Below are 25047 nucleotides of genomic sequence, written 5' to 3'. Positions count from 1 at the left end.
GAGATCCAGATATGGGATTGTAACTTAAAATGACCTCTTATTTAGAAAAAGTGCTCTCATGGAAAATTTAGATAAGAGTAAGGTTAAAAAGGGAAGTAGATGTGATATGGGATGTCCTATGTGTCACTCACATCACGTAGTGAAAACTATGCATCATAAAAAATTATCTACATATTTCAGCCCACCTGCACCCTCTCGGGGTCATGGGCTTTCGTCAGGACCAATATGATTGGATGGACTGTCAATGGCTGGATGAGCCAGCTGAGTTGGGCCCAGCGTCTCTTGCACCTAAACAGGTTGTGTCCGGTCTCCATAAAAAGGGCTGCATACCACCTGTAGTTAGTCTGGAGCCAGGGGAGGAAAGGCAGGGCATCTATGCACTGCAAAGACACTGTCTAGAAGCTTCTCCCGCCTTCTAGAACCAGGGCAACAGGGTATAAAAAGGGGACCTGAGACACCAGCTCTTCAGCACACTTCTGGACCTGTGAGACTGCCATTCTTCTGGACTTCACTCTGCTGGACTCCTGCTTTGCAGTGTTAGCCTGCTGTCCTCTTGCCTGGGTGAGACGGACTGGACTTGCATCTCTGGGACCCAGAACTCAGAGCAACTTCAAGGGCTAGTTGGCCTTCTCCAGATCTGAAACCTCAAGGACATAAGAGGCTTACACAAACCTCATAACTGCTCTCTGCAATCTGTGATTCTACCCTACCAAGTAGTGCTAACCCCAGCCCTACACCCTTGAAAGTAGGCCGAAGCTGCTTACTGGCAGATCTGACGCATCTCCTATGCTGAGCGGCGCATCCCCGAGCAGAGCCAATGCACTGTTGCTTCGCATGGATTGGACTGCCCGCAAAACTCCCGATTACTTCTGCAATTCTCAGAACTGACGCATCACCCCGACGGCACAGCACATCCACAGAATTAACCCTTGATTCTCTTATCGACTCCAGCCTAGACAATGGTTTCCGCATAGCAGTGCTCTGAGCCAACCCATCACCCTGACTGCATGCCTCATGCCATACGCTGGACTTCACATCACAGGCTCCGTTGACAGGATCCTTGATAACAATGCAAGAGGGCCTCACTCTGCATCTCAGAGGCGATGCATCACCTTGGCTGCGCAGCGCATTTTCGATGCAGATCCTCGTAATGCTCTACAACCAGGATTTAAGGTACTTTGTTCAGCGTGCCTAACTGTGTCCCTGTAGCTGGCGGCGTTCCATTGTAGTCAGCCTGATCTTGTGACTTCGTCTCCAGCCGGACCAGATATTCACAGTTGGCGCACTGTGCTTTTTGACATTATTATCTCTAAAAATTTAAACATTCAGTAACTCTGGTTCTACTGATTAGAGTTTTGCTATTTTGGTCTTGTTTAATTTATTGAAATTGACCCTATTATTCTAAACCTGTTGTGGGCTTCTTTTGTGTTGTGTATTTACTGTTTTACTGTTTGAAGCATTGCACAAATACTTTACACAATGTCTCTGAGTTAAGCCTGACTGCTCTGTGCCAAGCTACCAAGGGGGTGAGCACAAGTTCAATTGGGGTTGCTTGTGCCTAACCCTGACAAGGACTCTGGTTGCTGCTTGACCAGGGCTCACACCCAGTCAACCACAACCCAATTTCTTAAAATATGCAAAAGAAGTCAGGTATTATATTTCAGGATCTATTTTGGAAAGTCAGTGAGGTGTTATGGGCTTACATTGGGAAATGTACCAAATTATAACAGAAATATTGTAGCGTTCTTGAGAAGATGTATTATAGGGAATTCATGTTTGGTATTTTGTACAAAAGTTTCCTTTAAAACATCTGTGATGCAACAATAAATTTAATATGATAAATCTATTTTGAGAAGGATTGTTTTCCCTTTTTTCTGGTTGCTTGCAAGTAGAGGATAAGTATCAGATGGATGCATTGACATGATCAGCACTCCTGCATCAAAGGGTCAGTTAAAGCTGAAGGTCGCTTCCTGTTCTGGCCCTTCTTCAAGTGTGAAGCTCTTTCCTTCCCACAGGAACATTGGAGCAGCCCATCAGGCATGTAGGCACCTTTTCAAAGTAACCTTTTCTTACTCTGATCATCTTTATGCTTTGTAAACCTAGTAATTAGGGATGGGTAACTTCTTCACCCTCTACAGGGTTCCTAGCAAGCTTCAATGATGGCAGTACAAAGACCTTAAATTCACCATGCCTCATGCCATGCAGGTTGTAGAACAACACTATGGTGACAGATGACTCAAAAGCAGGTTTCGTATAAATCCACAATCAATCCTTCATCGATAAGCTGAATATGTCAATAAAATAATTAGCCGTGTCAGTCAGAGTAGAGTCTTGTCAGAGAGCACTCCCATCAGATGTACAGTTACTTTTCCTATGAATGTGACCATTCTATATTATTCAGTCATTTGGTGGAGACCCTTACATTTAAATGAATAAAGGTGATATGCCCTCACTTACTGAATGCTGCCATACATTTTCCTGGTACTCTGGGCTTTTTAACCATCAGGTAGTACATAGGTATTCCACTGAGGGTAATGGCACAACTCATGCCTGTGTTAAAAGGGTCCGAGTACAGGGACATTCCAACTATGAAGAGACACATCACAGTGAAGACAACTGGAATAACGATAGGAACCTGCACAGTGAAAGAAAAGGGAGAGAGGGTAAAAGATAAACCTGCAAATTGATAACTGGTAAAATAAGAAGTACCAACAATGTAGGTTAGAAATAAAAATGTAACAACATTCAAAGTAGTGTGTTGGAAGTTTGTTACCAAATATTTGTATTTGCTATGCATACATTTAACATCTGTTGCTATTGAGCGGCGTAATTTTGATTTCAAGTTCTCGGGCTTAATTAAGCCACATACATGTGCATGTATGGCCTTATGTACTCTTGTGATATATTCTTATTTAACATATTATAATGAACTTGAACAGTTACAAAAAGTGCTCTCTACTGTGTTATCTTGACATTTATATGAGCATGTATATTAACCTTTCTTTACAGTAACAATAAGTTGCAGTTCTTATATATATCTACATCTGTGTGATGTGAATAATATTGTATTTTTCACGTTTACGCATTTCTTGAAATAATATTCCCCATTAATATCCATGCCGTAATGGAAAATGTACTCATTGAAATAGTGTCATACACCTTCTGGACCTGGACCTGTGGATCCTCTGCCAGAAAGAAGGACTGCTGTGCTGCTAATGGGACTGCCACTCTGCTGGACTGCTGCTCTGAAAGGCTTTTGCCCTGCTGTGCTGACCTGCTGCCTACTGCCCACCTGCCTGGGTTGGATGGACTGCACCAGCATCTGTTGAACACAGGCCCCCAGAGTAACTCCAAAGACTAGGTAGTTGCCCTCCAGACTAGAGCCTCAGGGGCATAAGGCTCAAACAACCTTGAACCCATCATCTGTGAGTCCTATCCTGCCAAGTGGTGCCACCCCAGTCATGAACCCTTGGAAGTGGGAATAAAGATGCTGTGCAAACCCATCTGTGGATCCAGCAGATTCACCGGATCCCCTCTGTTGGGTGGCACAATAGTGAGCAGAACCAACACCTCGCCTCTGCTGTGAGAATTCTCTCAGTGTAAGGACTCTGTATCAACCAAACAGCCCACATCGGAACCCCTGCTTTTCCAAAACCTCTCCTGACGGAGGCCCATGCATCACAAATCTCTCATCGACGGCAGCTTCAATGTCAACACAGATTCTCACATCGCAGCCTCACAGCTCCTCAGAACTGACACATCCTCGAACATACTATCATGTTGGATCATACTGTGGCAGAATAGCACCAGATAATGTTCAGTCTGTGTAAATGTAAGAGCAACAATGAGGGTAGCTTGGCTGTGTGACACAAATGACAACATCTATCCAGCGGCTATTCGGATACATGGACCCGGAAGAAGTTGGATGAGGCTGAAAGATTTCATTGCTAAGATGGATCTGCTTTAATATTTGCCAGAAAGTAATCAAAATGCAGGAGAAAATTAACTACTATGATAATACTATTGGTATGTAGCACTGCTTGCCATACTACAATGGTAGGTTACCCTCCCAAACTGCTGTAAGAAAAAGATGGTGGTATGAGTGTGACTGTAACGTCAGATGATATGGTACTGCAAGTTAGGATCTCAGGATTTAGAGCATCATGCACAGGGTCAGGCCTCATTAAAATGAATACACCCCAACACCCTCATGCTGTACAGCAATTAAGGTATAGATTGTCATACCCATTAGGAACAGCTATTGAATGATTGGGGCCTGATCCTTCATGTAATCATGTCTCTGTGATGAATAACAAAACCCACTCACATGATATCAACCACATGATATCAACCTAACCTCTGAGGATTCTCAATATGTTTCACAGGAAGAGTGCCTTAATTAAGGTGAAAGACTGCTCGGTCATCTGCTGCTAAGAATTTGCACTAGATGGAAGTGCAGGGCTCTCCTTATGACAATGGGGTTCCACATGTGATAAATCATTTACTGCATGAAGCAGAGTGGCAGCACTTGGATGAAGACCAAAGCGTTTAGAGCACAGGGTACTTGTTGGCCACAGGGTTTCTTCCTGTAAAATCAGAAGCAATATCCCATACTGACCACAAAACTCAGTGCTGGTGGTGCAGGCAGACTTGCCTTTGACAAACATGCAGTGGTCTTGTTGCTTTCCCATAGAATGACTACAGTACAGGGGCTCTTAAATACAGACCATCTACCCTACATGTTTTAGGCACTAAAAAAAACTAAACAACTGACAGTTAAAAATGGCAGCCATATAATGACACATTCACTACCCACCCTAAGATGGCAGTCCTCCATTAACCAGCATGGCGTTACCAGGTATGGTAATCTAGTGGTTGTCACCCCATCCTAAATAGGTACCCGGCACCACAATGGCACACCAGTCTCTGGGTCAAGGGTTTGCAATGAGAAGCCAATGAAAGTCCTTCAATCCTTGGTTTACAACCTCGGAGTGCAAGTAGTTACTTTACTTTTATCAAAGAAGAGTATTTGAGCAGGCTGAAGTTAAAGAACTAAAACTCGTGTAAATTAGCAGAAGAAGGGTGTTGTTGCTAGATTATTTTAGCCCACATAAGAATAGCCACTAATTGTCTTTTTTCACAGTTTTTTAACCATTGTAGTGTCCTGACGTTCTGGGTCCTGAGGAGAACCCCTAATTGATGTTGGGTTATATATGCGTTGGCAGCATAATTGCACCAGGGAGTGTACAAATGAAAAAGGAAGCATAGGTATGCAGGGAATCTTTGAGTCTAAATAATCTAGTTGTCAGATCCCTCACTTAGGCCTATAATCAAATTAAAGCATCTACTTGCAGTTTTACCTTGTAGTTAAAGATTCAAGCGCTTTTATTGGCTTCTCATGGATTGCCTCTTTGGCTAGTTTGAATTTAAGAACTAGAACATCTATTGCTACATGGTTTGTATCTATAATTCCATGAAACTCTGCACTCCAGAGCGGCTAATCTAACCCAGATCATCCATAGCTCCAATCTGGACCTTATGAACCTCCTTCGCCTTGCCAAAATCTCCCTTTCTAACCTCAAGCCACCTCAATCCTCCCCCCCCCCACAGATCGCCGAGCCTCCCAAGCACCCACTTCTGCTACCTCTGAGACATCTTCGCCCGCGCAAGCAACCCTGCCACCTTTCAGAGGCGGAATCCCGAGCTCTTGCACTCACTTAAAATTCCAACACTGCCACCTCTACTCCACTGGACCTCACGGGAGACAAAATCCTAGCCATTCTCCATGAACATAACTCTATCCAAGTCATCCCTCGCCCACTAGATACGAGTCCTGAACACCCCATCAGCATGGTCACCATCAACCCCAACAGGCCAGCTACCCTCCATAACAGAAGTGTGGTTAAAAGCAACCTCGCGCCTGTATTCCTGTCCTTCCAGACCCCTGACACTCCCCCAGACCCCCCCATCTGGTCTCTTAATCAATTGCGGATCGACAGTTAAGCATGCCGCTGATATTGCTGACCTCAACCTGAACAAAAATTTAGACCTAGCTACACTAACCGAATCTTGGCTCAATGAATACTCTTCCCCTTGCCTGGACTTATTAGTCCCTCCTAACTACAACATTGCTAGACTAGACAGGCATTCCAGCAGGAAAGGTGGAGGCATTGCCTGCATCTACCGATCCTCCCACCTGGTCACGGAACTCGTAGCGGACACCACTGACTCCTGCGAATACCTCGCCCTCTCCATTTCCAGCAACTCATTACATCTTTGCAACATACACATCTTTTACCACCCCCAAGTTCGAACGACTCTTTCACCGATCACCTCTTGGAAGTCATCACAACTAAGATTTCCTCGAATGTCAAAGAGATTTTCCTTGGTGATTTCAACATGCATTGGAACAAACCCAGAGATCCCTACATCAACGCCATCAAAGACCTCCTAACTGATCAATCCCTGACTCAAGCCTGCTCTCTGCCAACTCACTCAAAAGGGGCCACCCTTGACTGGATCATTTCTAAGGAATCCTCAATCAAGCTTATCTCCATAGACCCATGTGACTGGTCTGACCACCACGCCATCGCCTTTGTTTTACCTGGGACCCTCAAGACAAAGACACCGCAACCGGTGATTCCCAAACGCTGAATCAGAGACACTAACCTTATGAAACTGGAGGCTCACTGCAAATCTGCCCCCCCCCACATATAACTACAGCCAGTGACCTCAATGAACATTACTCAGCATCTATATCAAACATTCTGGATGACCTTGCCCCTCTAAAACTAAAAAGATCACAAATCAAAGACAGAAACCCCTGGTTCTCTGTTTTCCTCAACTTGGAGAGGAGATCTCTATGGCAATCTGAAAGAATCTGGAGACAGCACCCCTCTGCTGCGCACCTTAAACTTCTCCGTCAGGCGAGAAACTCCTACAACAAGCACATCCTCAATTCAAAAAAAGAATACTTCAGATCGGAATTGGGGAATGCCAAGAATGGACCCCGCAAGCTCCTTGAACTGGTCAAACACCAATCAAATAAACTGGCTAAAACCCCGAAAGAATCTCCTAAGTCACTAATATCTTCAGAGGAATTCTCCTCTTTCTTCGCTGATAAAATAACGGCACTAGGAATCAAACTCAGTACCGCCACTTACTCTCAACCCCTTCCTGACCTGCCCCCCCTTTCCGCACTACCCTCACTGGCCTCACCTAAAAACCAAGCTCGCTGGACCGACTTCGAATACTATGACGAAGACTCCATCTCTAAAATCCTCTCTACCTTAAACCCAAATAACCACTTCAATGACCCGCTACCATCCAACTGCCTCGCTGCTGCCTTCCAAGCCATTTTTCCTTGCTGGACTGCAATAATCAATGCCTCTCACCAGCAGGGATCGATTCCAGACCCCTTGAAAGCCGGCCAAGTCCTCCCTATTTTTTTTAAAAAACATCGCTGGATCCTGCCTCCCCTGACACTTTCAGACCTATCTCCAATATCCCTCTGTTAGCCAAAGTTTTAGAGAAGTGTGTGCAACAGTAACTAAGTCAGCACATCAACAACTTCCACCTACTTGATGACTTTCAATCTGGATTCAGACCGGGGCACAGCACGGAAACTACTATGCTCCACATCATGGATGACATCCTCCAAGCCCTTGACCAAGGCTATACCTGCCTTCTAATCCTCTCAGATCTATTCTTCGCCTTCGATACGGTCAACCATGAAAAATTACTCGAACGCCTTAAACTCAGGATGGGTTTGGATGGCGTTGTCCTAGAATGGTTCAGGGCCTTCCTCCATAACCGATCTTAGAGATTCCTCATTAACGGCAACCTATCAGCTCCAACCCCGGTCACGGTTGGAGTCCCCCAAGGTTCAACCCTGTCACCCACCCTCTTTAATCTTTACTTAGAGCCACTCACTGAAGTTCATTGTACCGCCAACATCTCCTACCATATGTATGCGGACGACACTCAAATATACATCAATATTGCATCACTCGAGGAGATCCTCGCCCTGAACGAGACCCTGAAACTAACTGTCCAATGGCTAGCCGCTAACCAACTAAAACTCAACGCAAAGAAAACTGAATTTCTCCTGATCTCCCCCTCAAAAGTCAACCTGGAGATTCATAAGTAGATCAAGGCCATCACAGCCTTAAACTGCCCGCCGGCCATTGTGGAATCTTTGGGCATATTCCTCGACTGTAACATGAACATGCGAGACCACATTAACTCAATGGCTAAATCAGCCAGATTCCACCTGAGCTACCAGTGGAAGCTGAAACCTTTCATCGATGCTCCTGACTTAAAAATGGCAGTCCAAGCACTAGTCATCTCTAGACTGGAATATGGATGTTCCACCCTCACAGGATTACCCAAGATCTCCTTGGCACCTCTAAAAGCCTGCCTTAACGCAGCCGCCAGACTACTCACCGGCACTAGGAAATTCGACCACATCTCTCCACATATGAAATCACTAAACTGGCTCCCTCTAGAGGCCAGAATACAGCTGAAACTGGCATGCATTACACACAAGGCCCTATATGCAAACTCCCCTGCTTATTGGCACAGAAACTTGTGATAGCTGGAGGAAGCAGGAACTCCCGGTCTGCTAGAAAACTTCTGCTCCAACCTGCCCGTTTTCAGAAAAAAAGAACCTACAATAGGGCGTTCTCCGGGGCAGCACCAAGAATTTGGAACTCTTTCCCACCCGACATAAGAAAAATCCCTTCTCTAGCACGTTTCAAGAAGGAGGCCAAAACTTTCCTCATGGGTAAATTCCTGGTCTAAGGCCTGCTCTAAACCGCCACAGTGTGCTTCTTCCTCAGATCACCAACTCACCCCGCCGAGAAAATGTGGGGCTTCTGTTTTTACTGATTCTAACTTTAACTGTAACCATACATTTGTGTTGTCTTTTGTCCCTATGCTCCCAGCACCCCTACCCCGCGCCAACCTTTGTATATTTCTGTACTTGAGACTTTTTTGTTTGTTTACCTCTGTCAGCCGTGTAAAGCGCTCTGATATCCTCACGGGTCAAGTTCGCGCTCTATAAAACATTATAATGATAATGATAAAATAATGTAATAATTTTCTTTTTTTGATATGGGACATGAATGTTAACTGATCCATTTCATGATAATCTGTGTTGTTCCTCTGTTATTGACATTTTTAAGCAAAAAGTAAAGGTTTCCAAAGAATGATGAAAATAAATGTTGTTCACAGTGATAGCAAGAGAACAGGAAATGGTAGTAGCTAGCTGGTCCACACCAACATGATACCCCTATAAGGGACCAACAGACAATATAATGTCCTTGGTAAAGAAAATCATAGGAAATGGGGTTCGGGCCCAAATGGACTACCAGCATCGATTTACACGTCTGTTCCTGGACAGTGGAGCAAACAACTCCTCCAACTGTTTAACTTCTATCTCCCGAAAAGCAACATACCTGAGTTTTGGCGTGGGTCCATTCTTCATCCCATTTACAAAAAAGACCCACATCAAACCAAGATAGGTATCGAATGATTGCCTATTTGACATCGAATTAAAAATCACCATCCTGTTACAATAATTTATCTGACAAAACCAAGCAGGTTTCCACCTCAAGTCATACACAACTGATAATCTTGTAGCTCTCTCCATCCTCCTCGAGAAATGCACTCTGAAAAAGCACTTGCTTTACACAAGATTTATCAACTTTCAAAAGTCTTTGACCACATGGATAGGAATTTTCTGTGATATAAACTTTCATCCTGGAACATATCGGCAAATCCCAAAACAGCAGTTCAGCTTCTGAACTCTGAAAACCTGGACAAAAAGTTAACCTCAGTGCGAAATAGGGCCTAGCCCCCACAATTAGAACTGGACCAGGTTTAAACAAGGGTGTGTTCTCACACCACATATGTTCAATTTGTTTATCTCGGACCTGAGCAAACTACTGGATGAAGTGCATTCTCACCCCCCAAAACTGGGAAAACAACTGCTGAAATTGCTAGATGACATAATGTTGCTGACCTTAACTCCAACTGGCTTGAAAATTTGAGGAAAGCGCTGTCCCTGTGCTGTACACAAAGCTGCATGACAGTGAATCTAGAGGGAAAAACATTAATTTTTGGTGGCGGCCATAACAAGAACATGGCATCTGGGAGGCAACTTGGTTAAAAAAAAGTTCCAGTTACAGAGCAGGCATTATGCATCCCGATTCCACTTGAGTGCCAGTGGTGTAACAAAGGCCCCTGCAGCACCCGCAGAGCGGGGGCCCTGATCTCCAGGGGGGTCCCCTCGGCAATGTACCCTGGCCTGAGCTCTCCTGAGTAGGTCCGGATGTGGCCTTCCATGTACTTTGCAGAAGGGCCCCCTTAAGTTTTGTTCCGCCAGTGTTGGGTACACTTTTAGACATTTAGACCGCACCTGAATGCACTTTATAACCCAATCAAGACCCACAGCTGTTTTTTTACGCATTATCTGTTTCACTTTTCAAGCATCTGGCATTTTAATGGTGTAGCATCACACCATGATCGAATATCTGCTGAAACAGTTCCATGGCAGAGGGGCCCACTACCCTAATGAACAATCAGTTGAGAGAGAAGTTATCACGCATCCTAATTTTTAGGTCTCGCCTAACGTTGCAGCGCATGCACTGCACGCTCTGCGAGATCTATTGTTGTCGAGGAGACTTCAGAAGGGGACTTGAAGCCCCGCCCATCCTTCCCATTGGCTGGCGTCATTATTTATTTTAAACACTGGCCTCCGATTGGAAACGAGGCTTCTTGGTGAACACCCTGTCTCCTTCTCGGCCAGCCCATCCGGACTGGATCGTGTGCTGCCGGCCTGAAACGGTCTCCTTCAATTAGGTCTGTGAGCACTTTTTTTTTTCATTTGCCAATACGGTCAGAGAAACTGATTTTGGTACTGGGGGATGAGGTTCGAGTCTCAGCACTCAACATCTTCTGATTCTGTCTACTGCCATGTATGTGAAGAAAAAGTGAGAGAAATGTGCATTTGCAGAATGTGGTTTTGAAAATATAAGGTAACTCCGGGTTTGCAGATTCCCACACTGTGAACAGTCCGATGTTGTAGGCTTATTGCTATCTGGGAATCTAAAAGATGTACATATTAAAGACCCCAGAATGGTCAAAATAGAGCTTTGGAAACGGGAGGCGTGGTTTTCAGATTTCCTGATTTTTGTGATTTATTACTTAATTACGTAGGAAGCAAATCCTGTCTAAGACACCTGCATCTAGTTGGCCCAGATAACTGATGCTCAGTAGCACCGTTGCTTTCATTCGGTATTTTATTTTACCCTCTCTGTTTTCGCGCTGCTCATTTGTTGTCCAATCTGTAAAACACCATGACACAACTGGGCCCAGGAGAAACCATTTGCAACAGGAGTACTGGAATTTAAAACGGACAGTCAAAGTGCGTCAAAAGCACAGCTCCAACAGTGCCAGAGGACTCAGGCGGGCCTCTGGATCTCCCTGATAAATACCAAGATAACGACAGCTGTGCATGTTATATCTCCTCTCCTGAATTTGACCATTTCCCTGTGCACTGAAGACGTGCTTCTTTCTGCATATTATTTGTAATTCTCTGTGCACTGCATGCAGATCAGAAAGTAACTCAGAGACCTTGCATGAAAGTATTTCAGTAGACAGCGCATACTTTCCAAATTGTTTATAATTGAATGATTTCCCCTGGGTGTTCTACGGGGACAAGTTCAATCATTAGTTGGCGCGCTCTAATAGTTTGCGCAGTTTGTTTTGCGATTGCCCACCCAGGAGAGCATATACAATTCATTTTACGGAATGAGACATCTCTGATTGGGGTATACCACTGTCACGCTGCACAGGGTTGCATAATGCCTTCAGTGCTGGTTAAAACGTCTCTGATTGGCGGATACCACTGTCATGATGCACAGGACTAGGAAATGCCATTATTGCTGGCTTCATGGATTCTGCCACGGCCCGGGGGGCTGCAGATTGCTTCACGTCCAGCCTCTTGGGCCCACCCCCTTATCCTAATAGCATTAGCTTGTGAGGGTTAGACTACGGATCCTGCAATAACCCTTGCACAACACAGGCACATTAGAAATTGGTGCAACCAACATCCGCCACCAACATTTATTGGTCTGAAGAATAATTTAGATCTCATTAAACATGCATTTCCGCCTGCGGGTATTTCCTATTGCAGCCTGCTGATAGCAAGGGCGCTTCGATATGCCGTAAAACTGCCAGTTTCATAAGCACTGCCCACATCTGCTTCCAATGGGACCCAATCTGACCCCATATCCGCCCAAAAGTGTTGGTCCCTTCCTCAGGCTGTTTCAACCCAAGTGATTGACCCAATTGATCCTAAAAGCTAGCGACTAAAATATAGTTTGTCCAATGTATCTGTCACTCTTGCAAGACTGCTGATTGTATTGATTTTCAAAACTATACTAAAACCACAGCGGGACCAAAACCATTATTATATTTTCAAGCGTTCATGAAATTCTGAACTACGTCACCACCACCAGGTCCACTGGGCATCCTATAAACATCATGCTACCCACTAATGGTTTGTAGTCCTCAAGTCCTGCATCACCTATCAAAATCACCCTCCATGCTAATCGCGATCATACATCGCCACTATTTCTTATCATCCGTTCACCATTCACACTCCACCATCACATATAGAATGCCACCCATTCAGCTACACATCTGCTGCAATATTGATACAACTTTCTACATCAAGAATAGAAACAAGAAAACGCACCACACCCATTGAACGAAGCTATATCACGCCATCAACAACAACACAAAAACCCTCCGAAATTGACAGCTGCACTACGCAGACCATCAGTACCAACTTCACACTCCACACACCACATCCTTCTCTCGTAGTCTTTATCCTCACAGAACACTATGTGCACCAATTTAAATGATTCCGTAACACACCCCGCTAAACGGATTCTGCCACAAGACTCTGCTATGCCTATCTCACAAACACTCACACTCACACATACTACCTGAGGACAATATCAAACACTGCCACCACAACTTAACCGCACACATGGATCACCACTACTAAAATGTACATAACTCCTCACAGTCCACTTACACCCAACCACCTCTTACTATAATAACAGTATGAACATAGACCTCCACCCCTACACTGACCACGCAAACTCAGGTAAATCCTTGCTAACCAGGACACAAGGGGCACAGTGGTAATGAAACTTGAGCCCCCCTCCCCCTACAAAGTACATGGAGGGAGCCCCTGGAGCTCGCCCTGCCCCCCACCATGGAGCTGCAGGTGCTTTTGTCACATTACTAAGGGGGCACCACTTTAATTGACACCCATTCCACAACATGATGCCTTTAGGATACCACACTTAAATTCTATGATTGTTTTTTTTTTTTTTGCAGTTTTGTATAGTGCGAACTCTGCCCAATGGCATCAAAGCGCTTTACATGAGCACCAGTTACATTACACTTGGTCATTCTTAGGCACGGAGACATTAAGTGGTTTGCCTAGAATCACAGGATGTTAAGCCAGCACTGGGACACAAACCTAGTTCCCCACTTCCAAAGTGGGCTCTGGCGTTAACGCCACATCAACTCACCATAGGTGCTGTATGCCTTTAGGAAGAGTGAGATTGGCCTGCAGGAGAGAGTGCTACAGTAAGAAGTAGATGTTACAGCAAACAAATGATGGACGGAATGCTGACAATGCAAACATTCTCCCCCAGTCAAAAGATCTGGGTTAAATCCATCGTTCTTTTGCTCACTACGTCACCCCAGGTTGGGCCCAGCCATATGCAAATCAGTCTTGACCCTGTGCCTCATGGGAACAGTCCAGACCGAACAGCCAGGCCAGGTCCTCACTGGACCGGAAACAAGCATCCTGAGACCGGTTTCAGGGTATGTCACCCTTCTTCAGCCAGGCTAGCTTGAATCCAGTGGCACAGTGAGCAAGGGGTCCACGTCTGGGCATACCCATCCCACTTAGGGCGAAAAGTGTTACAGCAAACAAATGATGGACGGAATGCTGACAATGCAAACATTCTCCCCCAGTCAAAAGATCTGGGTTAAATCCATTGTTCTTTTACTCACTACTCCACCCCAGTTTGGACCCAGCCATATGCAAATCAGTCTTGACCCTGTGCCTCATGGGAACAGTCCAGACCGAACTGCCAGGCCAGGTCCTCACTGGACCGGAAACAAGCATCCTGAGACTGGTTTCAGGGTATATCACCCTTCTTCAGCCTGGCTAGCTTGAATCCAGTGGCACAGTGAGCAAGGGCTCCACGTCTGGGCATACCCATCCCACTTAGGGCGAAAAGTGTTACAGCAAACAAATGATGGACGGAATGCTGACAATGCAAACATTCTCCCCCAGTCAAAACATCTGGGTTAAATCCATTGTTCTTTTGCTCACTACTCCACCCCAGTTTGGACCCAGCCATATGCAAATCAGTCTTGACCCTGTGCCTCATGGGAACAGTCCAGACCGAACTGCCAGGCCAGGTCCTCACTGGACTGGAAACGAGCATCCTGAGACCGGTTTCAGGGTATGTCACCCTGCTTCAGACAGGCTAGCTTGAATCCAGTGGCACAGTGAGCAAGGGCTCCACGTCTGGGCATACCCATCCCACTTAGGGCGAAAAGTGTTACAGCAAACAAATGATGGACGGAATGCTGACAATGCAAACATTCTCCCCCAGTCAAAAGATCTGGGTTAAATCCATTGTTCTTTTGCTCACTACGTCACCCCAGGTTGGACCCAGCCATATGCAAATCAGTCTTGACCCTGTGCCTCATGGGAACAGTCCAGACCGAACTGCCAGGCCAGGTCCTCACTGGAACGGAAACAAGCATCCTGAGACCAGTTTCAGGGTATGTCACCCTTCTTCAGCCAGGCTAGCTTGAATCCAGTGGCACAGTGAGCAAGGGCTCCACGTCTGGGCATACCCATCCCACTTAGGGCGAAAAGTGTTACAGCAAACAAATGATGGACGGAATGCTGACAATGCAAACATTCTCCCCCAGTCAAAAGATATGGGTTAAATCCATTGTTCTTTTACTCACTACTCCACCCCAGTTTGGACCCAGCCATATGCAAATCAGTCTTGACCCTGTGCCTCATGGGAACAGTCCAGACCGAACTGCCAGGCCAGGTCCTCACTGGACTGGAAACAAGCATCCTGAGACCGGTTTCAGGGTATGTCACCCTGCTTCAGCCAGGTTAGCTTGAATCCAGTGGAACAGTGAGCAAGGGCTCCACGTCTGGGCATACCCATCCCACTTAGGGCGAAAAGTGTTACAGCAAACAAATGATGGACGGAATGCTGACAATGCAAACATTCTCCCCCAGTCAAAAGATCTGGGTTAAATCCATATTACTTTCGCTCACTACGCCACCCCAGTTTGGACCCAGCCATATGCAGATCAGTCTTGACCCGGTGCCACATGGGACAAGTCCAGACCGAACTGCCAGGCCAGGTCCTCACTGGACCGGAAACTAGCATCCTGAGACCGATTTCAGGGTATGTCACCCTTCTTCAGCCAGGCTATCTTGAATCCAGTGGCACAGTGAGCACGGGCTCCATGTCTGGGCATACCCATCCCACTTAGGGTGAAAAGTGTTACAGCAAACAGTTCGGGCTGGACTGTTCCCATGAGGCACAGGGTCAGACTGATTTGCATATGGCCATGTCTGAACTGGGGTGGTGGAGTGAGCTAAAGAATGATGATGGATTAAACCCAGATCAGTTGACTGGGGGTGAGTGTTTGATTTGATCAAACGCTCCGTCCATCATCCCCTTTGGTATCGCTTTATTCGCCCCAAGTTGGCAGGGAAAGCCAAAACGTGGGTCCCTTGCTCACTTTGCCACTGGATTCAAGATAGTCTGGCTGATGAGGGTTATGAACCCGAAACCGGTCCCAGGATGCTTGTTTCCGGTCCAGGGAAGACATTGCTTGGCAGTTTGGGCTGGACTGTTCCCATGAGGCACAGGGTCAGACTGATTTGCATATGGCCATGTCTGAACTGGGGTGGTGGAGTGAGCTAAAGAATGATGATGGATTAAACCCAGATCAGTTGACTGGGGGTGAGTGTTTGATTCGCTCAAACGCTCCATCCATCATCCCCTTTGGTATTGCTTTGTTCGCCCTAAGTTGGCAGGGTATGCCCAGACGTGGGTCCCTTGCTCACTTTGCAACTGGGTTCAAGATAGCCTGGCTGATGAGGGTTATGAAACCCGAAACCGGTCCCAGGATGCTTGTTTCTGGTCCAGGGAAGACATGGCTTGGCAGTTCGGGCTAGACTGTTCCCATGAGGCACAGGGTCAGACTGATTTGCATATGGCCATGTCTGAACTGGGGTGGTGGAGTGAGCTAAAGAATGATGATGGATTAAACCCAGATCAGTTGACTGGGGGTGAGTGTTTGATTTGCTCAAACGCTCCGTCCATCATCCCCTTTGGTATCGCTTTGTTCGCCCTAAGTTGGCAGGGTATGCCCAGACGTGGGTCCCTTGCTCACTTTGCCACTGGATTCAACATAGCCTGGCTGATGAGGGTTATGAACCCGAAACCGGTCCCAGGATGCTTGTTTCTGGTCCAGGGAAGACATGGCTTGGCAGTTCGGGCTGGACTGTTCCCATGAGGCACAGGGTCAGACTGATTTGCATATGGCCATGTCTGAACTGGGTTGGTGGAGTGAGCTAAAGAATTATGATGGATTAAACCCAGATCAGTTGACTGTGGGTGAGTGTTTGATTTGCTCTAACGCTCTGTCCATCATCCCCTTTGATATCGATTTGTTCGCCTTAAGTTGGCAGGGTATGCCCAGACGTGGGTCCCTTGCTCACTTTGCCACTGGATTCAAGATAGCCTGGCTGATGAGGGTTATGAATCCGAAACCGGTCCCAGGATGCTTGTTTCCGGTCCAGGGAAGACATGGCTTGGCAGTTCCGGCTGGACTGTTCCCATGAGGCACAGGGTCAGACTGATTTGCATATGGCCATGTCTGAACTTGGGTGGTGGAGTGAGCTAAAGAATGATGATGGATTAAACCCAGATCAGTTGACTGGGGGTGAGTGTTTGATTTGCTCAAACGCTCCGTCCATCATCCCCTCTGGTATCACTTTGTTCACCCTAAGTTGGCAGGGTATGCCCAGACATGGGTCCCTTGCTCACTTTGCCACTGGATTCACGATAGCCTGGCTGATGAGGGTTATGAACCCGAAACCGGTCCCAGGATGCTTGTTTCCGGTCCAGAGAAGACTTGGCTTGGCAGTTCCGGCTGGACTGCTCCCATGAGGCACAGGGTCAGACTGATTTGCATATGGCCATGTCTGAACTGGGGTGGTGGAGTGAGCTAAAGAATGATGATGGATTAAACCCAGATCAGTTGACTGCGGGTGAGTGTTTGATTTGCTCAAACGCTCCGTCCATCATCCCCTTTGGTATCGGTTTGTTCGCCCTAAGTTGGCAGGGTATGCCCAGACGTGGGTCCCTTGCTCACTTTGCCACTGGATTCAACATAGCCTGGCTGATGAGGGTTATGAACCCGAAACCGGTCCCAGGAAGCTTGTTTCCGGTCCAGGGAAGACATGGCTTGGCAGTTCGGGCTGGACTGTTCCCATGAGGCACAGGGTCAGACTGATTTGCATATGGCCAAGTCTGAACTGGGGTGGTGGAGTGAGCTAAAGAATGATGATGGATTAAACCCAGATCAGTTGACTGCGGGTGAGTGTTTGATTTGCTCAAACGCTCCGTCCATCATCCCCTTTGGTATCGGTTTGTTCGCCCTAAGTTGGAAGGGTATGCCCAGACATGGGTCCCTTGCTCTCTTTGCCACTGGATTCAAGATAGCCTGGCTGATGAGGGTTATGAACCCAAAACCGATCCCAGGATGCTTGTTTCCGGTCCAGGGAAGACATGGCTTGGCAGTTCGGGCTGGACTGTTCCCATGAGGACACGGTCAGACTGATTTGCATATGGCCATGTCTGAACTGGGGTGGTGGAGTGAGCTAAAGAATGATGATGGATTAAACCCAGATCAGTTGACTGATGGTGAGTGTTTGATTTGCTCAACCGCTCCATCCATCATCCCCTTTGGTATCGCTTTATTCGCCCTAAGTTGGCAGGGTATGCCCAGACGTGGGTCCCTTGCTCACTTTGCCACTGGATTCAAAATAGCCTGGCTGATGAGGGTTATGAATCCGAAACCGGTACCAGGATGCTTGTTTCCAGTCCAGGGAAGACATGGCTTGGCAGTTCGGGCTGGACTGTTCCCATGAGGCACAGGGTCAGACTGATTTGCATATGGCCATGTCTGAACTGGGGTGGTGGAGTGAGCTAAAGAATGATGATGGATTAAACCCAGATCAGTTGACTGGGGGTGAGTGTTTGATTTGCTCAAACACTCCGTCCATCATCCCCTTTGGTATCGTTTAGTTCGCCCTAAGTTGGCAGGGTATGCCCAGACGTGGGTCCCTTGCTCACTTTGCCACTGGATTCAACATAGCCTGGCTGATGAAGGTTATGAACCCGAAACCGGTCCCAGGATGCTTGTTTCTGGTCCAGGGAAGACATGGCTTGGCAGTTCGGGCTGGACTGTTCCCATGAGGCACAGGGTCAGACTGATTTGCATATGGCCATGTCTGAACTGGGTTGGTGGAGTGAGCTATTAAATTATGATGGATTAAACCCAGATCAGTTGACTGGGGGTGAGTGTTTGATTTGCTCAAACGCTCCGTCCATCATCCCCTCTGGTATCACTTTGTTCGCTCTAAGTTGGCAGGGTATGGCCAGACATGGGTCCTTTGCTCACTTTGCCACTGGATTCAAGATAGCCTGGCTGATGAGGGTTATGAACCCAAAACCGATCCCAGGATGCTTGTTTCTTGTCCAGGGAAGACATGGCTTGGCAGTTTGGGCTGGACTGTTCCCATGAGGCACTGGGTCAGACTGATTTGCCTATGGCCATGTCTGAACTGGGGTGGTGGAGTGAGCTAAAGAATGATGATGGATTAAACCCAGATCAGTTGACTGATGGTGAGTGTTTGATTTGCTCAAACGCTCCGTGCATCATCCCCTTTGGTATCGCACAGTAAGAAGTAGAGGCTCATGTGTATTGTTAAATTGGTCAATTGTCAACACACAGGATGACACAAATGGCCTACTATAGAAGTTGGAAAAATTAGCACACGTGGACACTGAGACACAAAGTGACCCATTCAATCCTACCGAAGGAGAGCGTGCAGGAAGAAAATAAACCACTTCTGAACAAAAATGTATCCTTCAGAAAGTCATAGCTCCATGAAGCCGTACCAATGGCACACATGTGTTATACAAATACTAAGTATTGTAGCATGGCATATTTTTTTGCTGGAATGGGTAAATGTAAAAACAGTGCAGATCTGCAGTAGAAATACTTAGCAACCGAAGCGTAGTTAAATGTAGTCTCCCAATGTGATGTATAAGTCAGAGGTGTTACTATTCCCCCTCACCCACAATATAATATACGTTTTATAATACTTTGATATTGTTTGTCCTGTTCCACTGTATGCCTCCCTGATCAGAAACTTTCTACAGGCAGATTGTAACTTGAAACCACAGTGCTATGGCTTTGGTATACTGCACGGGAGAACATTTAATAACCTATATTTACATAAAAATAAGTACATGCATCAATGCATCTTCTCATAAGGCCAATACAAACAAGTATTTACGCGAGTTAAAAACCATAACATAAATAAAATGCATTTTCATTTGCAATGCCAATAGCTCAAACTCGCATAAATGCGAGACCTATTGCATTGCAAATCCTTGTTCTTGAGTGCACTTTAGAACTAAGAATCCGTACTGGCCCTTCCACCCATGCCTTGTTTGCACTTTTTCAGTATTGACTCTTTAATCCTCGCAATGTCACAATGGAAACGGTGGTCACCACTTGAACCAGCTAGTACAATAGTTATCATTAACTGATTCTTCAGTATTTGAAGAGACTACAATTAGCATTTTTTTTAAGTTCCCCTTTGACTAGTCACATGTTTTTTTCTCTATTCTTTTTATCCTTCTCTTACTTTTATGCACACAGTTTTATGATGTAAGGTTTTACTTAACTGTACCATAATTAATAACATTCAATATTAGAACACAAAGACCAAGGAGAACATCATTCCTTAAGGCTGGCTTGGTGCACAAAGATATAAGTGAAATATTTGTGATTGTAGATCACTATCAAAGATAGAATTAAGATATTCATTGACTAAAACTATGGTGCTTAGTTTTAAAACCATAAGAAGGAATTAATAAAACTCACTAAAACAGCGTACAGTGCTACAATTATATTTATTAAAGGTACAAGGAGCATTTCCCATTACCTTAAATGGCCTAGGTAGATCTGGATACTTGAATCGATGGATGACCAGACCTAGAGTTGCTAGTCCAATGAAAAGCCAGCGAGAGAAGCTAAAGAAATTCAACAGCCCATAGAGATCTCCAATCGTTACCATCAAAAATATCAGAGGTAGCTGGAAAGCAAAAGATGAACATGATTAAAGTATGTGGATATAGCCAAAAATACAAAGCAGTAATCCAGGATCAGTTGAGTTGTCTGATGACCCAAGGGCCAGATTTACTAAGGCTTCGCCACAGAGGTGACACGACCCACGGCAATGCAAGTTGTGCAATATTATTGCTGGAAAGGGGGCCTTTTCACAGCACCAGGCTTAGCATCTCCTTGTGTTAAGGCGACAAAGCATTACTGGGGTGGATCACACACACAAAGCATGATCCAATAAGATAGCCAGATTGACTTTGCATCAAAAACTAATGCATGCTTTAAGCAGGCACAAACATGAGGAATGTGTTCATTGTCAGAAAAAGCACCCAAAATGTTTGTCACAGTCCATAACACAATCAATACGTCTGACACCTTTTGCTGTTGTCTATACATAGGAATTTGTACTGGAAGAGTACATTTGCAGTACAAACCCTGTGCTGGACAACACACACTCACCTTTGCGCCATGATGCAAGCTCACGCAAGATGGAAGGCAACCTGTATGTGGTATAGCAACGGGAATGCCAGCAGGGTCAGGCCAACCTAGCACATTTGTCTGAGCTGCTTTTTTCCTTCACACAATGGTGTAAAACAAATATGGATGCTGCACCGTGTTGTTTTGAAAAGTTAGTCAATATAGGACAAAGTGTACCCTTAGTAGTTCATTGAAGATGGTAAGAACTAATTGGAACAGGAAATGCATTCAATAAAATGAGGGTTGAATTTAAAGAAAAAGGTAATGAAAGGACGCATCAGGGTGGTAGCACAGGAACAATACAGTGAGAAGAACGAGACGTAAAATAAAGAGAAACAAGTGAATACAAGTAAGGTGGCCAATGAATGTAGACACTTAAAAACACTACAAAGCAATCACAATTTCCATTGGCTGTAGTAATGTATCAAGCAGGGCACAATATTAGAAGTTTATGGAGTACACATTTTAATTGAAGGCTTCATGTTCCATTAGCTTTTGTGGACATATAAGCATTTCTCATGTTTGTGGACTGTGTAACTCTTTATTTTTAGGTCTGGTGTTAGCCAATATCTTTGATTTTACTAAAATTATATGTATAATATACTAACATAAAAGGGACTTTCAGCCAGCTCTCTTATTCCATTGTTTTGCTGTTGTGTCATTCACATTTTCTTTCCATCCACTACAGCATATAACACGTGGCAGTGGCTCAGTCTACTTCAGCCACTGGCTAACTTCACTTTGAGGGACTGCATTTTGCTCTTCACATGGACCACATCTGCACACAAGATAGCTCCCTTCAGTGGCAGTGTTTTTGTTTTTACATTATTGTTACCTTAGTGTTGCCTTTGTATTTCAAGCTTGGCAGGCTTTAAATCAGCTCTTCATTATGTTTTTGATGTGCGCACAGCCCACTTTTCAGCTTTATTCGTTCCTGTCTCTGTAAGAAAGTCCTTTTTTGCCAAACTGCTGATGTACTTTGACTGAGTGTGTCCTGGGTTCCGGCCAAACAGGCACTCAGGGCATATGTTCTTTCCCTAAAACTGTATTGAGACAAAACCAAATTGGCATCTTTGGCAGTCCCTTGTAAATGCTACCATAGGTACCAGAAGCACTGTGGCCAGGGATGGCCTCTAAGGGGTGCCACCCTTAGAGGCCCTGTACATTTACAAACACACACTGACTTTGCAGGCTGTCTGTTTTGGTGCAGAACAAGTGAAGACGCGACATGGCACAGATCCCTGGGTGCCTTGCCTACGACCCACTGCCCTGACAAAGATCAGCCACACCTCAAGCGGGGTGCACTATACCAGTGGTGAGGGTACAGGTGTATGAGCCCTGTACCCCTACAGTGTCTAAGCCAATTCTTTGACATTGTAATTGCAGTAATGCAACTAAGAGTATATGGTGCTAGGAGTTAGTCATTATGAACTCGACAGCACCATAATAGCTTTACTGAAAACTGGGAAGTTCGGTATCAAACTTTTCAACACATTAAACCCGCACTGATGCTAGTGTGGGAGTTTATGAAAAATGCACTCAGAGGGCATCTTAGAAATGCACCCTGAAAAACGACCTAACTCTAGTGTCCTGGCTGAGTGGCTGCTCACCAGCTGCCACCATCAAACATGTTTCTGGACCCCTGGGTCAAGAGCCTCCTGCTCTCGTGGGTCTGAAACAATGCACATCCTGGGACGAGGTGCCAAGCTCCCTCCCCCAGGATGGCCAGGGTCCACGAAAGGGAAGCTTCAAAGGCTTGCCACCTTTGTGAGCTACACCAGCCCTTTGCTGCTTCCAGCAACTGGCTCCCACCAGTTCTGACCCCCACTCCTGGGCAGGAGAATCGGCGGGAAAACCAAGTGAGGAAGGGAGGTGTGCCCACCTTTGCCAACCCCAGCCCTCAGGTGTGGGAGGCGAGGTGAAGCACAACTCTCAGTCCCCACCATATTGCAGATGGAGGGACCCAGTCAACCAGAGAGAGGCATATGCCCCCCTCCCACTGGAGGGTAGCATAACAGGGAGTGTCCCCACCCCAAGGAAGGGACCCATTGGTCCCAACCTTTACTTACCTGTAATGTGGAAATATGGATTTTTCTGATCAGTTATGTCCCCTATCTTGGACCCCAACAGTTTCATGTATGAATCACAAGTACATGTATGTTCCCTCCAGCTCCAGTTATGAAGACGCAAACACATGTGCGTCCACCGTCAACATGTCTTCTGTCAGATCCGCCATGAATAGGCCGGATATTCCATTCCTAAGTACGAAAGGCCACCGGCTTTATATGGTTCACTTATGCCATTTTACAGTCCAGGCAAGTAGGCCCTGATTCTGTCATCAAACTCTTCTTGCCTTCTGCCTCTGAAAACTCCAGTCTGAGCCCGCATCTGTGACCATGAACTTTGTCTCATTCTCTGCGCGGCTCACGAAGCCTGACATCAGCCTATTCTCTGCCAAGAACTGTATTTCACCTTCGAAATTATCTGCTCCGTCCCTGCCCAATGCATTCCTGTCTAGTAGTTTAAGTAAACATTCTTCCAACTACCGAGCAAAGGCTCGGCTTCTCTGTCTTTACGCAAGTAATTCATAGCCCTGTTACCATGGAAGGTTTCTGCCCCTTGCATCTCATATAGACATTCAGACGCTTGTACACGCACGCACAGTCAGTATAGAATAGATTCTGTCCGAGAGTCCTTCTTTTGTGGATAACATAGTTCTTTAAACATAGGATGTTAGATATGATTTGGGATTAGGTTGACTTGACCCCCCAGACTTTTCGTCTCCACATGTAGAGCTAAATGTCAAGTCCCCTTCACCCCCTAGTTGCACGTCAATCACACGTCATGCTGCTGCGCGCGCATCTATGCTAAGTATTATCTTATAGATCCACCTATATATGACATCATAACCAATTATGTTCCTTTTTACTCCTTATTACACCCATTTTCGGTTACGCATATGAATCGTCATTTTCCTTATCAATTGTTACGCCTACTGCATTCGCTTCATTGTAATGTATGTTCTATAAAAGTCATTTCTTGTCAATAAAGTATGTACTTCACTTCCTGAACCCCCGTGGTGATGGAACTTGGAGCAACCGATTATAATCGATCATTGGAATAAAGCCCATTCCGAACCTCTAATACCACGGATTCTGCCTCTTATTTACTGAGCTATTTTATTATGTTTCTGTATCAAATTAAGTCCCGGTAATATTTTATTTACCACATGAATGGCGCCCGAACAGGGACACTTTCTCATCTCACGCGCCGGCGGTGAGTTGCAGGCCCGGTCTCCTGCCACAGCTGGACGGACAATAACGCGTACCAGCAGGATTTCCTGTATCTCCCTCCGGTCAAGCGGGGGCGACTGAGGCTGCGATCAACACCCAGACGAGGCGGTGAGAAGTGCGAAGTATCCCGACCAGAGCCTAGCTGAGAGAGCAAGATCCGAGGTATACAGAGGCCCACCAGTTTCCCGAAGTCCGAAGTTGAGTCCAGTTTCCGACGAGTCGAGTCGAGTCCAGTCCGGTTCAAGTTCAGTTCAGTTTCCGAGGCCTTCCGTTTCCGAAGCTACCCGGTGAGTACCATTACTGGGGAGGCATTTCTGACGTGCACATAGGTTGTGCCGGTCAAGACGGGTTTCGGTACACAAATCCGGTCTGCACTGTTTCAGCAGTGTATCTGTACTGTTTAGCAGTATATCTAGTATATCAAGTATATAAATCAGTTAAAGTCGAGTATTATGTTTTTGTGTTTAAAGTTTTCCTTAGACCATCATCATTATTGATTGCTCAGGTAAATGTTAAATGTTAAATGTTTTAAGTACGTTCTGCATATTGTGGTATGAATGACTGTCCATTATCGTGTTTACTGTATTAAGTTTGTTCAAAATCAAGTATCAGATCAGTTCTCAATATGCCGCTCTTTTCGAAACTAAGACAGATCACTACAAGAAAAGGGGTACTCGAAGAAGCCGTTCCTATTCCTCCTAGGGACACTCCAGGG

General features: G+C 45.7%; 1 protein-coding gene across 1 annotated transcript in view; it reads right to left on the bottom strand.

The window, feature by feature from the left end:
• LOC146854137 (cystine/glutamate transporter-like) overlaps window positions 1-25047 on the bottom strand; it is a 478984-nt gene that overhangs the window by 35633 nt on the left and 418304 nt on the right. Inside the window, exons 10-11 of the mRNA XM_085651904.1 lie at window positions 20384-20533; window positions 2458-2635 (exon numbers count right to left, since the gene is read on the bottom strand). Coding sequence (XP_085508030.1) covers window positions 2458-2635; window positions 20384-20533 — 328 coding nt within the window. The remainder of the gene's footprint in view (window positions 1-2457; window positions 2636-20383; window positions 20534-25047) is intronic.

Source organism: Triturus cristatus, chromosome 4_1, assembly GCF_964204655.1.
Source record: "Triturus cristatus chromosome 4_1, aTriCri1.1, whole genome shotgun sequence".
Lineage (NCBI taxonomy): Eukaryota > Metazoa > Chordata > Amphibia > Caudata > Salamandridae > Triturus > Triturus cristatus.
Note: the sequence above shows the minus strand (reverse complement) of the source record. Positions and strands in the feature narration are given on the sequence as shown.